This window comes from Condylura cristata, unplaced genomic scaffold (assembly GCF_000260355.1).
Source record: "Condylura cristata isolate star-nosed mole 26May11 unplaced genomic scaffold, ConCri1.0 scaffold00018, whole genome shotgun sequence".
NCBI classification, from domain to species: Eukaryota; Metazoa; Chordata; class Mammalia; order Eulipotyphla; family Talpidae; genus Condylura; species Condylura cristata.
This window is the reverse complement of record NW_004567119.1, coordinates 39,791,818-39,805,739: the sequence shown is the minus strand read 5'-3', so window position 1 is coordinate 39,805,739 and position 13,922 is coordinate 39,791,818. Positions and strand designations below refer to the sequence as shown.

The window sequence follows — 13,922 nt, the reverse complement described above, 5'->3', positions numbered from 1 at the left end:
AGGCCCAGATGAAGTCACAGGCGCCCTGCAGCAGCCAAGCACACTGGACAGCAGGAGAGACAGTGAACAGGGCAGAAGGCTTGCTCGCCAGCCAGGGAGGGTCTTCATTCCTTCGCAATCCCGCAGCTTCTCCCGGGATCACGTACAGTGATCACCTACAATGTCAGACCTTCTCTGTTTTCCTCACGCTCCAAGCCCTCTCCCACCCAGCTCTCAGTAAGGTCCTTGCCTCCTACTTGTCCAAGATGACAATCACCAAGCAGCAAAACCCCAGCTGCCAAGCAGGGAAGTCACCAGCACCCTGACCCACCTGTCTTCCTTTTCCTGCTCCCGCGCATCCCACCTTGGGTCCTCCTGCTCCCGGGAGTCTTACGCTACTGACCAGCCCTTCATAACTCGAGCAGTTCCGTGCATAACTAAATCTTTAAAAATAAATAAATAATAAAAAGTACTTCACTGGGTCCTCCCTGGTGGCCCAACGGCTTAAAGCGCAACTCTACTAAGCTATCAGCAGCCGCTGCAGCATGAGTTTGATCCCTAGCCAGGGAGCTGACCCACATGGCGCGGCAGACCTCTCCTGACCCGCCCGCTGCTCCCCTCAGCAGTGGACTTTGTCAGTCGGCCTGTTCTGCCCCCCCACTCTGTCTCTGGGGAATCCCCTCACCGCCCCTGCACCTCTGGCCTGTACCCCAGTTCTGTGTGCATAAATAAATGAATCTTTTTTTTTTAAAGATTTATTTATTTATTCATACAGAACTGGGGTACAGGCCAGAGATGCGGAGGGTGAGAGGATTCACCAGAGACAGAGTGGGGAGCAGAACAGGCAGATCAACGAAGTACACTGCTGAGGGGAGCAGCGGGCGGGTCAGGAGAGGTCTGCCGCGCCATGTGGTCACCTCCGGGGCAGGCGGGGATCGAACTCATGAGGAAGTGGCTTTAGTTTCTCAATGCTGTGCTTTAACCCGCTGCGCCACCAGGGAGGGCCCTAAATGAATCTTTTTAAAAAAAAGAAGTTAAGGCCAAGCAGGGGGATGAGGTGCTGGGCGGCCAGCAGCTCACGCTCCTTCCTCTGAGGAGTGTCTCCAAACCAAGGGCTGCCCTTCCTTCCGTCCCCTGGTGCGAGGTCAGCAGAGGCTGGACACACCCTGCCTGACTCCCTGCCCCCAGAGAACCCCACCAGGTACTGCAGCTCTTCCAGTAGGCGTTGCCCTCCCACGTGCAGTCGGTGAGGGCAGAGGCTTGGAGGGAGTCACATCAAGGCCCCGGGACCGGGCTTGTCAGGGAATGAGCCAGAAGAGTCCCCCAGCTTCCCAGTGGGATCCTGAGCCGCAGCCTGGACAAGCCAGGCAGGAGATAGTCAAGGTTAATACAGGAGATGCAGGCGTTTGGAGGACACAGGGGCCGAGTCTGGGCCTTGCGGTGGGTAACGAGGCTCTGTAGCCTGCCCCAGCCCTGGTGTGGTTGTTTCTGAGCAGAACAGCTTCCGTCTTTCTTTCCTTTGTGTTTAAGACTTATTTATTTGTGCATACAGTACTGCGGTACAGGCCAGAGGTGCAGGGGCGATGAGAGGATCCACCAGAGACAGAGTGGGGAGCAGAACAGGAAGATCGACGAAGTACACCGCTGAGGGGAGCAGCGGGGGGACAGGAGAGGTCTCCCGCGCCATGTGGGTCAGCTCCCTGGCCGGGGATCGAACTGGCGCTGCAGCAGCTGTGCCAGCTTTAACCCACTGAGCCAGCAGGGAGGGCCCTGCATTGCTTCTCATCAGCATTTGCCTCCTCGGGGTTACGGGGCCAGGCCAAGGCAGGGACTCTGCTGGCGTCACTGGACACAGGGCTGCTTTCCCACAGCCCTGCTCTTGCTCCTCAGCTCCACGCAGGAGACCTGGTCACCCTTCACCCACCTAGCTCGGTCCCTCCAGAGGATTTATTATGGGCTGCCCTGCCGTCTGCCCCAGGTGATAAATCAGGGCAGAGCAGGACACTAGCGTCCTGTGTGGATAATATAAAAGGAGCCCGGTCCTGAGAATCACAGGCTTCAGAGGATCCCAGAGAGAGCTGGCCGGGAAGCATGGACGGAGGGAGCAGAATGCCTCTCTGGGGCCTCCTGCTGGTGATCTGGAGCTCCTGCACCTTCAGTCTCCCTGCAGACACCAGCGCCTTCAGAAGGTAAATAGGGGTGCAGGGCTCCCTCCCTCCTAACACCCCACCTTTCAGATATGTGATGCCAGCCAGTGCTCATGACCAACTGGGCTGGGAGGTGAAGTCCCATTCAGAGAAGTAAGGTGGCGTGGCCAAGGTCCCAAAGCCCATCGGGCTAGTTGGGCAGGGAAAGCTCGCCTCCCGGGGGACCTGCCCTGAGCTTTTGATTCCTGACATAGCCCCGTTAGGTGGGGAACTCAGGAATGATGATGAGCTACTTTCCCTCGGGGAGCTCAGAACCTGGTTGTGAAGGACGGGGTCTGTGAAATCTACCACATTCTTGGTTTGTCTTGTCTTGGTCTTGATTCTGCTCAACTAGCAGTAGCTACCTCTGGAACCACAGGTAACTTGACCTCTCCAGGTCCCATTTTTAAAACAGGGATAACAGAAGCGCCTGCTTCACAGCTGTGCTTTGAAGATTTAACGAGGCGACGGCTAGAAAGCCATCATGATGCCAGGGTATTGTAAGAGCCGAGATGCTGTGATACTCTGAGGTGGGTTATCAGCAGCGTTTGAGCAGGGCTTAGCAGCCCAGAGTGGGCAAGAGAAAGGACAGCTGATAGCCAAGGGTACCAGAGAACAGCAATACATTAGGCTGCAGAAGAGGGGGGAGGCTGGCGGGAGAGGGCTTTAGTAGAGCCTGCAAAATGCCTAAGATTTTTTTTTTTAAGATTTATTTATGTGTACAAAAACTGGGGTACAGGCCAGAGGTGCAGGGGCAATGAGAGGATCCACCAGAGACAGAGTGGGGAGCAGAACAGGATGATCTGAAATACACTCCTGAGGGCCATAGTGGGCGAGACAGGAGAAGTCTGACGCCCCATGTCATCTCTGGGGCTGGGAATCAAACTCGTGCTGCAGTGGCTATGGATAGCTTCATAGTGCTGTGCTTTAACCTGTTGCACCACTGGAGAGAACTCAAATGCTTAGGATGTCATAGGGTTTCCCACACGGCTCATATTATCTTCCCCCAAGTCAGCAGTCCCATTTTACAGATGAAGTCTGTGAGGCTCTTGAGGTCACATGTAAGACGCACACGCTGCCCACACACTGTGCCTTTGTTCCCAAAGTCTTTCCCCAGCTCTGAAGCTCCTGCAGGTAGCGGCTGGATCAGGGCTGGGGGGGTGAGACCATGGTGCTGAGCAGAGCCCCCCACCTAGGCAAAGGCAGAAGGGAGCAGAAACATTGTCTCTGTTCTCTCCAAAAGAGGAAAATTTTCATTCTTGGGGGCAAGGGAGTAAGGTTTTAAAGCAGTCATGGGGTCTTGTCACCTACTGTGTGGAGGGCATCACTTTGGGGACCTAAGCACAGGGCCCCAACCTGGAGGGGCTCCCGCTGACTTTACATACCGAGGTGCATTTAGCAAGCAGCTGGTCTGATCCGCACAGAGGTTCTCGGAGGTAAGTACAACCCATAAACCATTTTCATAGAGGAATTAGTGTGGCTCAGAGAAGACCCTGAGAGGGCCTCCTTGGTGATGCAAGGGGTTAAAGTGCAGCCCTGTGAAGCTATCTGCAGCATAAGGTCAATCCCCAGCCAGGGAGCTGACCCACATGGTGCAGCAGACCTCTCCTGTCTCGCCCGCTGCTCCCCTCAGCAGTGTTTTTTCAGTCAATCTGCCTGTTCTGTTCCCTACTTTGTCTCTGGTGAATCCTCTGCCCTCCACCCCTGGCCTGTAACCCATTTCTTGTATGCATAAATAAATAAATCTAAAAAAAAAAAGACCCAGAGAGATTGGGCAAATTGCTGAGGATCACACAGTTGCTGAGGGAGCCCAGTTTACCCCCACAATCTCTGGCATGGGCTCCGTGAACCCCAGGATGTGCAATGCTGGCTATGAACACTCCAGGGAAATGGAGCCTCAGAGACTTCATCTGTAAAATGGGACCACTGACTTGGGGGAAGATAATATGAGCTATTCAGGAACATCCCAGCAATAGTCAGGTCAGTGGCAAGTAGGGTTCATGAGGCAAGCTTCCTGGAGGTGGGGTGCGTGCTGGACTTTAAAGGGTGTAAGAGCTGGGTTGGGAGAGAGGCGAAAGAAGAGAATGCACAGGCTTTTCAGAGTACACGGTGGACGATGTACCCTCTTTAAGGTCAAGCCTTCTCTGTTTCTCTATTTTCCCACCTGTAAAATGGGAATAATAGAACGACCCACTTCATCTTAGCTGGGAATGAATGATCCTAATTGGAGTAATATTTTGTGAGCAGTAAACGATGCCAAGGACGTGGCAAGTCATTTTCATCAAAAATCATGCACTAACAGGCATGAATGCTTCGCTCCGTTCATGGGCTTCATGGGGACGTGGGTGCAAGGGCGTGGGAAGGCAAGAAGAGCACACACGCAGGATGAGCAGCTGAGAGAAAGAGGGGTTCTCCATAAACTGGGCTGCAATCTTGGGAGCCCTCGGAGGCATCTCCTCCAGATCTCTGCCAACAGTATTCATGCCGGGGCCCATAGCGCTCTCCCTGAGAAACAGCCCAGACACAGCTTTGAATCACTGCTGAGTCCCTTATCCCTGTGAATCTTCGCATATTAATCTGGAAGGCGATGAGGATGACAACGTTTGGGGAGCTGCTGTGGGGCTCGCTGGAGGCGCCCATTCCTGGCAGCTCAGCAGGAAATGTGTTTCCAGTCTCTATAATTCCATTTCCCAAAAGCTATAGAAAGATGCCAAGACAAGTGGATTTAGGCTTGGCAGGCACACCTTTCCTTGGAAAGGATGCCCTCCTTGCCCAGACCAGTTCACTGGCTCCTCTCCTTGCCCCCCAGCCTAACAGGATGCCACCCTTGGCCTGCCAGAGCCGGGGCTCGCGGCTGCGACGGGCATCTGCTGCCACCTTCAGGGTCCACCTAGCACTGCCTCCCGGAGGGGTCTCACCCAGCCTGAAGGGGCTGCCATAGCCTACCTTGCCCCCTGCGGGAACTCCTTAAATCTGCGACAATCTCCATCTTTCTAACACTCAGCAGAGTGCAGGCGCAGAATCTTGTCCAACACCTGAGAGATGAAAGGGAGAGGGGTCAAAATCACAGCACTGGGAAGCTAGCGAGGCCTTTAATACCTTCAAGGAGGCTAACTTAGGGGTCGTGTACGCGAAGTACAGGGACCCTGCCTTCATTACGGGGAAGTAGAGCTCTCCTCTCCTCTGTCTCCATGCTGGGCCAGGATCTTCCTCAAGAAAATGCCCTCAGTCCGGGAGAGCCTGAAGGAGCGAGGTGTGGACGTGGCCAGGCTGGGCGCTGAATGGAGCCAGTTCACCAAGACGCTCTCCTCGGGCAACAGCACCTCCCCTGTGGTCCTCACCAACTACCTGGACGTGAGTGCCTTGGTGCCCAGCTGAGTGCAAAGGCTGGTTCGGGCGAGGTTTGGGTCCTAGGCATCCAGGTCCTGGCCTCCAGCCAGGTGCCCCTGGTGGGCAGGAGAGGGGCCCGCCATGAAGGTTTCTGTGACCAGGCTCAGCTCGGCTTGGTAGCTTACTGCCTCGGCACTTCCTCGGTTCCAGCACCTTCTTGCTCCAGGATTGTTTTGTTTGATTTTATTTTATTCTTCTATTGTCTTCTATTCTATTGTCTTCTATTGTCTTCTATTCTATTCTATTCCATTCCATTCTATTCTATTCATTCTATTTTATTTTGCCCTCCTGTCTCACTTTCTGGGAAGTCAGAAGACATTGTTAATCCCTCCTAGAAAAGGAAAGACTGTGATCTGTTTAATCTCAACCTGAGTGCAAGGGGGCTCTCAGGGGAGGCCCCAAGACTCCGTGAGCTCCTCTAGCTGCCTCTGTCCTCCCCTCCCTCCCCACAGACCCAGTACTACGGCGAGATCAGCATTGGCACGCCACCCCAGACCTTCAAAGTCATCTTTGACACAGGCTCTGCGAACCTCTGGGTCCCCTCCACGAAGTGCAGCCCACTCTACATGGCCTGTGGTGAGCTCCCTGCACCCCCAGTCCTGCCCATGTCCTGCTAAACCCCTTCAGCCACCATTTGAGCTGCTCCCCTGCCCCATCTCTGCTCTGCTGCCCCTGAGAGGGAAACAGGCAAGCTGCCCTGTTTCCTTGATGTGGCCAACAAGACAGAAAGCGAGCTCCAGAGCCCCCTGCCCACCCAGAAGGTGACCCCTCCCTAGTCTGAGACAGGACTAGAGTCTCAAACCTGTGCCAGGCCCTCAGGCTCTGACCTCCCCACCCTTAGTCAACAGCCTCTCGGTGAGCTGCTGACTGTGGCAAGATCGTTCTACCCCACTCAGGGTGAGAGTTACTTTAAAAAGCATTGTTTGAGACAAAATTCCCAGAGCTACCGGAACCAAGAAGCAGTCCCTGATAGATGAAATGCACTTTCCAAGTCCCTGACCTCAGCTCCATCAGACTGCCCAGCATCTAAGACCTCACCCACACATGCCTGCCTCTGAGACACCCCCCAAGTTGCCCCAGCCCCAGCCTGCTCCCTACCCCCATCTGTGGCCTGGGCTCTCAGACAGACGGAGCCTGTGTCCTCCCGCCAGAGATTCACAGCCCCTATGACTCCTCGGAATCCTCCAGCTACATGGAGAACGGGACGGAATTCACCATCCGCTACGGGTCCGGGAAGGTCAAAGGCTTCCTGAGCCAGGATGTGGTGACCGTAAGTGGGGCTGCCCAGGTCATTGGCCCCCTGAAACATGTCCCCAGACCTCTCCTGCCACTCGAAGGGGGACCCCAACTTGGGGCCCTCCCTGGTGGCACAGCGGGTAAAAGCACAGCACTAAGGGGGACCCCAACTTGGAGCACATGCCCTCTGGCCTCTTGTTGCTGGGGTGGCAAAACAGCAGTGCCTGGGACACACTCACATTCCTGGCTCTTTCCGGTTTGTGATTTTGCAGAGATTTCTAGTCTAAGTCAGTATGTGGGATTTGTGCTGCCGACCCCCCTTACCCCCCCACCCCACCCAGTTCCCCAGGCTCCAGTTGAGTCACCTGCCTGACCTGCTCCACCTAGGCTCTTTTTTTTTTTTAAAGATTTATTTATTTGTGCAGACAGAACTGGGGTATAGGCCAGAGGCTTAGGGGCGATGAGAGGCTTCACCAGAGACAGAGTGGGGAACAGAACAGGCTGATCTACGAAGTACACTGCTGAGGGGAGCAGCTTGGGGGGAGCAGCTGAGGGGGAGCAGCTGAGGGGGAGCAGCTGAGGGGGAGCAGCTGGTGGGTCAGGAGAGGTCTGCCAGTGGGTCAGGAGAGGTCTGCCACGCCATGTGGTCACCTCCGAGGCAGGCGGGAATCGAACTCATGCGGAAGCGGCTTTAGATTCTCAGTGCTGTGCTTTAACCCGCTGCGCCACCAGGGAGGGCCCTCCACCTAGGCTCTTAACTGGATATTGACAGCTTCCAGCAGCAGTCAGGAGTGGAGGTGCTGTTGACATTCTGGGCAGCACATGTTTTAGGGCAGAGATTTTAAGGTCACCCTGAGGTTAGAGTCTGGGATCAGTGTCGGGACAGACCTGGCTGTTAGGAACATGTCTGTCTGCCCTTTCCCCACTGGGGTTTCTCCAGGCCCTGCCATGTCAGACTGAGCGCAAAGGTTCCACATGGAAACCCAGAGGAGACCAGTGTGAACACTCACCCCTTGTCTGGGAAATTGGGAAAAGGAGCAGGATGGTGGGACCTGGCTGTGCTGAGGAATCCTTAGCCCATGATGAGGGGACCAGGCCCCAGCCCTGCCCATGTGAAAGCTGAGCCTGTGGCGGGGGTGGCGGGGTTGGGGAGAAGTCCTGGTATCCTTTCCTCTTATAGCTTAGCAGAACCAGCTTTTCAGCTGCTGCCCCTTTCTAGTCACTGGGTAACCCCAGTTCTCTCTGGCCCCCAAAGCCTAGATGCATGTTAGGAAAAAAGGATGTGTGTGGAGTTAATAAACTGGTCTGACCCCAAGTGGCTACACCCTGGGCTGGACCCCAGTGTGGAAGCACAGGCTGGACCTGGCCAGTGGCCTTCGTCACCTAGGGCCCTTCCTCCCACAGGTGGGCGGGATCACGGTGACGCAAACATTTGGAGAGGTCACGGAGCTGCCCCTCATCCCCTTCATGCTCGCCAAGTTTGACGGGGTCCTGGGCATGGGCTTCCCTGCACAGGCCGTCGGCGGGGTCACCCCGGTCTTTGACCACATCCTCTCCCAGAGGGTGCTAAAGGAGGACGTCTTCTCGGTCTACTACAGCAGGTGGGCCTGGGGCCTCCAAGGTGGAGAGTGGGGGAGAGCAGGGAGGGAGTTTGGTGCAAGGGTCTAACGTGGTCCTGCCTAGATGGTATTCAGTCGCTCGCCATCGTTGCACTGTCCCTTACTTTAAATTTAAATTAATTAAAGTTCAATAATTTTTTGGTCTCGGAAGCCGCATTTCAGTAGCATGGCCATCACATGACTAGCGGCCACTGTGTGGAAGCTACTGATCTCCTCCTGCAGACCCCAGCTTCATCACTATAGAAAGTTCTACCAGACAGCGCTTTCTAGAACAAAAGGGAGTGTGGGGTGCTGGGAAGAAAGGCATTACCTCGACCTGGATCCCTCCCTGGGACTGAGAGGGGATCCTCTCACACAGAGACAGCCAACTACGTTCGTTCATTCATTCATTCGCTCATTCACTCATTCACTGATTCAGTGCCACGCACTGTGCAGGGTCTAGAGGTTCAGTCCTAACAGTAAGCAAGCCAGAAGCCCGCCCCACGGAGCCTACAGCCTGGCAGGGAAGACAAACAGTACCACATGTGCCACTTCAGGGAGCCTAGGGCTGAAGCCAGGAGTCGCCTCTCGGCTCTAAGCCAGCAGCTTAGTGGCTTTGGGGAGCGTCGGCTGCTGCGCGGAATTGTGATCTGATCCAAGCTGCTGCACTTAGGAAGATGGCATGAGAGGGAGGTACAGGAGTGGTCTGGAGTCCAGAGAAATCTCAGTGGTCAAATGGCAACCAGCGTCTGGTTTGGCGAGAGAGGGAACTTTCAGAAAAGGTTGCTGTGGGGTCTGCAGCTGCGGCCATCTGTGGAAGAGCTATTTTAGAGGCCAGAGGCCAGCAGTTCAGCCGTGGATGCAGGGGCCAGGAGGGCGGGCATAGGCTGCCTTGAGAAATTCAGCAGGGAAAGGAATGTCAGGTGGGTGCAGGCAGCCATGCAGAGAGAACAGAGGAAAGAAAGGTGTGCTGAATGCTAGCGAGCAGGTGGAGGCAGAAGCCAGTGGAAAGTCAGAAATTGAAAATGTGGACGAAAAGAGAGAATTGAGGGCCAGGAGCCTGGGGGCCATGGAAGAGAAGAAGATCCAGCCAACAGGAAGAGGGGGGACTTGGAGAGAGGGTCTGCTCTTGTTTTCCCCTGGGGTGAGAGGAAGGTAACATCCAGAGATCAGAAAGTGTTGGGAGAGGGACTGGACAGAAGGGGCTGGACTGGTACATCACATAGGCTGGGCGTTTGGAAAGTGCAATTAATTGCACTTGCACAAATAACACATGCACATCTACCCAGCTGTGCTCACACGCCTATAATGAATGCTGGGAAAGCACATCACACACACACACACACACACACACACACGAAACCAGCCCTACGGCCGACCTTGCGCTGTGGCAGACAATGCACAGAGGTGAGGAAAGTCAGGGGATCAGCTTTGGCCCCAGCCCCCACATGCCACCTGGAAGTCTTGTGACTCCATGACCTGAAAGGTAAAAAGGGTACACAGACCCACTTTGCCCCGCAACAGGCTGGTGAGGCGCCCCCAAAACAAGGGCTCCCCTAATACAAAGGCTTGCTTTCTGCTGTGTCTCTCTGCAGGAATTCCAAGTAAGGAGACCGGAGTTCGCATGCAGCCCCGACCCTGCAGAACACCTGGCCCAGAATCACAGGCCACCTGCCCAAGCCAGGCTGGGAGGGATGCCTATGCCCTCTGCGCCTCCTGCCGGCTTGCCTCCTGCCCCTGCCCTGCTCACCGGACCCCACTGCCCCCCACAACCCTCCCATCACCTGCCTTACCCTGACCTCAGAGAGGGTTGGGCCAATTTGCATCTTATTTGCATTCTGGTCTTGGGTCCTTGTGCCTGTTCCTTTTCTGTGGCCCCACTGGAGCACTTATTATGTATAGTTGGACTGTTCATCCCTCCCAGCCTGGCAGGAAAAGTATGTTCTGGTGCTTCAGATGGAGCTTCCCAGCCTTGCCACCCACCTGTTCTCTTCCCCCATCCTGCCCCGGACCCAACTTCTGGCTGTGGTCACTGAGTCTTGGAGGTTTCCGTCTCCAAGAGCCTCTGATCTTTCCCTTAGGAATTCCCACTTGCTGGGGGGAGAGATTGTGCTGGGAGGCAGCGACCCTCAGTATCACCAAGGGAATTTCCACTACGTGAGCGTGGGCAAGACTGGCTCCTGGCAGATCACAATGAAAGGGTCAGGAACGTTTGCCCTCCCATACGCGACATCGTGCTGTCCCTGGGGGTGGGCTGGGAGGGCAGGGCCACCCTCCTGTGCTCAGCGCTGCAGCCGCTGAAGACAGCCAGCATCTGCTCTGGACCTGCTCTGTCCAAGGACGGAACAGGGAGGCGTGAGGAGCAGCGGGAGGGGCCCCTGAGAGGAGCCAGAGTGTGCTCAGCCGCGCGCTGGGGAGAGGGCTGCCCTGTCCCACCAGCTCACGCTGGGCGGGTCCCAACACCACTGGACCAGTTGCATGGCCTCACTCAGGAAAGCCCTGCGGCACAGGGGTGCTCACCACCTCCGTCTGACTGTGGCCTCCCCCAGGGTGTCCGTGAGGTCGGCCACCCTGCTCTGTGAGGAGGGCTGCATGGCGGTGGTGGACACTGGAGCATCCTACATCTCGGGTCCCACCAGCTCCCTGAGGCTGCTCATGGAGACCCTGGGGGCCACGGAGCTGAGCACAGATGAAGTAAGAAGCTGGTGGGAGGAAATGGGGTGGAGGGAGCCGCGTAGTCCAGGCCCTGAAACCATCCCTGGGGTTGCCCTCCCCGCCCCTCACACTCTTCCCCCAAGGGATGTGGTCCCCCCACAAAGGACCTGCGCCATGTACCCCCCTTTCACTTCCCCCCAGTATGCCGTGAACTGTAACCAGGTGCCCACACTCCCTGACATCTCCTTCCACCTCGGAGGCAGAGCCTACACCCTCACCAGTGCTGACTATGTGTTACAGGTGAGTGCCAAGTCCACCCCAAGTGACAGGGGGAAGGGTGGGCAGTGGCCCCCAAAAGGACAAGGCATCATGCACAGATGACATGTGAGGCCAACACCCCCTGGCTGTGAGAGTCAACTGGAGGGGTGGGGGTTGCAACATGCCACACTTACTAAATAAGAACCTCCGGGGGTGGCCTGTGGGCATCAGTGTCTCCCAGATGCCCAGGTGATTCCAATGTGCAGCCAAGTTTGGGGATCGTTGTGCTCACCCCTTAGCTCCATGTTCTCATCAGAGGCTCCCGGGAGTGCTATGCTTTTCTCCTTTTTATATTTGATAGAAAAGTCAAATAACCAGTCTAGGAGCCACGCGGTGCCAGCTGCCTTGTTTTCTAGGTGTCCAGTACAGTGCCTGCATTCAGGAGGGCTTGGACCCAAAGGGCCAGGATGCTGTGGGGCCTAGGCGATGGGGGGTGGAGGGTGGGGGGTGCTGTGGCTGCTGGGGTCAGGATGCCTATGTGTGGGGAAATCTTGCTTCCTGCCAGGACCCCTACAGCAACGGCGATCTGTGCACTCTGGCCCTCCACGGCCTGGATGTCCCACCACCCACCGGGCCTGTCTGGGTCCTGGGCGCCAGCTTCATCAGGAAGTTCTACACGGAGTTTGATCGACATAATAATCGCATTGGCTTTGCCTTAGCCCGCTGAGTCTGCGCCGCCCTCGCCCAGGGCCAGAGCACTCTGTGCCCTCACGGAATGGGGCTTCTCCCCGACACTTGTCTTGTGCCCAGCACCAGCTCTCCCCTGCTTTGAGGACAAAGAGAATAAAGTGTACGTGTTCACACGTCTCTCGGGCCTGCCTTCACTCGGGTTTGAGACAGGGACGCTGTGTGTGTGATCGTGCACAGACAGGAAGGTGATACTGAATGACATACTCCACACTCACCTGCAGGCACAGGTTCCTGCGTGTAGGGGTGATGCCAGGCCGGGGGAGAAGGGGAGTTGTTTACACAACCATGGGTGGGAAGTTTGCTGTCTGGCAGTGTCTCTATGCCCCCTGCAGCCCCTCAAGGATGGAGCTAAGCCCCAGTAGATGTGGAAGGCCAGCCTGCACTGCAGAACTCGGCAGCCCGCACCCATCCCACCGAACTGTAAACACACCCAGCCTAAGGCTTCACCTCCTAAATGTGGACCCCGCCAGGATCCAACCCATACTCTCATTTAACATGTGGGGAAGTCGAGGCTCAGAGAATGAAGGCATTTTCCCAAAATGGCTGAGTGGGTGTGAAAAATCAAGACTGGAAGCCAGTCGCTCTGACTGAGGCGCCAGGGCCTGTCTTCCCACCTTCCTTTGTACAGCTGTACCTTCACAGGTAGCGTTGCACACACTGGTATGGGCCACACACACAAGCCATGAAGTCTCCCACGCGTCCTATCTGCTCCTTGGACAGTCTTCAAGGGATGTGTACCCCGGGGGTTCCACCTGAACCCACTGACACTACCCCTTTCACGCTAGCTGCCCCCACCTCTGTTGACCAAAAAGGGTTTTGAGTGGTGTCAGCGAGAACTCCACCCACTCGCTGGGTACAATGAGATTCCACAGCACCCCTACCCCAACAAGCATCACACCAGTGTCTGGGGGTGCAGGACAATTGGATTGGGGGTGCTCCCTGCTGGGAACCTCACGGACAGGAGCTGCCTGGCAGAGTCCCTGTGCAAAGTCAAGACTGTGAGGCTTTACACAAGACCCCGCCGTCCCTGTCTAGTTCCCCCGATTCTCTGACATTGCTGCTCGCCTGGCTTTATTTCCTCAAAGCAAAATGGAAGTACTGGAGTCACTGTCCAAGGTATACGTGTCCAGCTGATATTTGGGGTTGGTTCCATGACTTAAGAAGACAGGTCCCCCATCATCTCCTTTGCTGTCCGATGTGATAGTCACCAGGTGGCTATTTACGTTGAAATTAAAATACTGCACTAGCCATATTCCAAGTGCTGGACGGTCACAAGTGGCCAGGGCCACTGCACCGGACAGCACAGCTAAAGGGCTTTTTTGTTAGGGTAGAAGTCCCGTGGATTCTGGACAGCAATGACAGAGTGCTGGAGAATGCCAGGTTCCTGAATAGGCCCAAGAAACAACTCCAGGTAACAGAAAAGGGGGGCCCTTCTGGGGCACAGTGAGAGCTCTACCATCCACTCATTGGGTACAGTGAGGTTCCACGGGCACCCCTACCCAAGGAGCATCACACCAGTGTGTGTGTGTGTGTGTGTGTGTGTGTGTGTGTGGTGGGGGGAGGACGACTGGATTGGGGGTGCTCCCTGCTGGCAAGGGCCTTGGCCAGATAGCAGGGGCTCCCTCAGGGTCTTTTCCAAAAGTCCAAGCACTGGGGGCAGGGGACTGTGCCAAGTGGAGGCACCAGGCCGGACCTCTTGCTAGCAGCCCAATCTCCAGACTCCGGGAAGGGGAGCCCAGTGGGAACCCTGCTTCAGGTCCCCAGAAAGAGCCCTGGCGGGAAGGAGGGGCCACCTGGCTACCTCGCCAGCAGCAGCAAGGACAGGCCTCCAGGACGGGGCCCGGAGCCTGGGACCCGGTAGGGGCGGGGC

General features: G+C 56.1%; 1 protein-coding gene across 1 annotated transcript; it reads left to right on the top strand.

The window, feature by feature from the left end:
• Nucleotides 1-2,070: 2,070 nt before the first annotated feature.
• REN (renin) lies at nt 2,071-12,029 on the top strand. Its single transcript, XM_004685534.1, has 10 exons — nt 2,071-2,168; nt 5,369-5,519; nt 6,008-6,131; nt 6,707-6,825; nt 8,196-8,392; nt 9,985-9,993; nt 10,471-10,590; nt 10,939-11,083; nt 11,246-11,344; nt 11,868-12,029. Exons 1-10 carry the CDS (start codon nt 2,071-2,073, stop codon nt 12,027-12,029), a joined length of 1,224 nt encoding a protein of 407 aa, XP_004685591.1.
• Nucleotides 12,030-13,922: the final 1,893 nt, after the last annotated feature.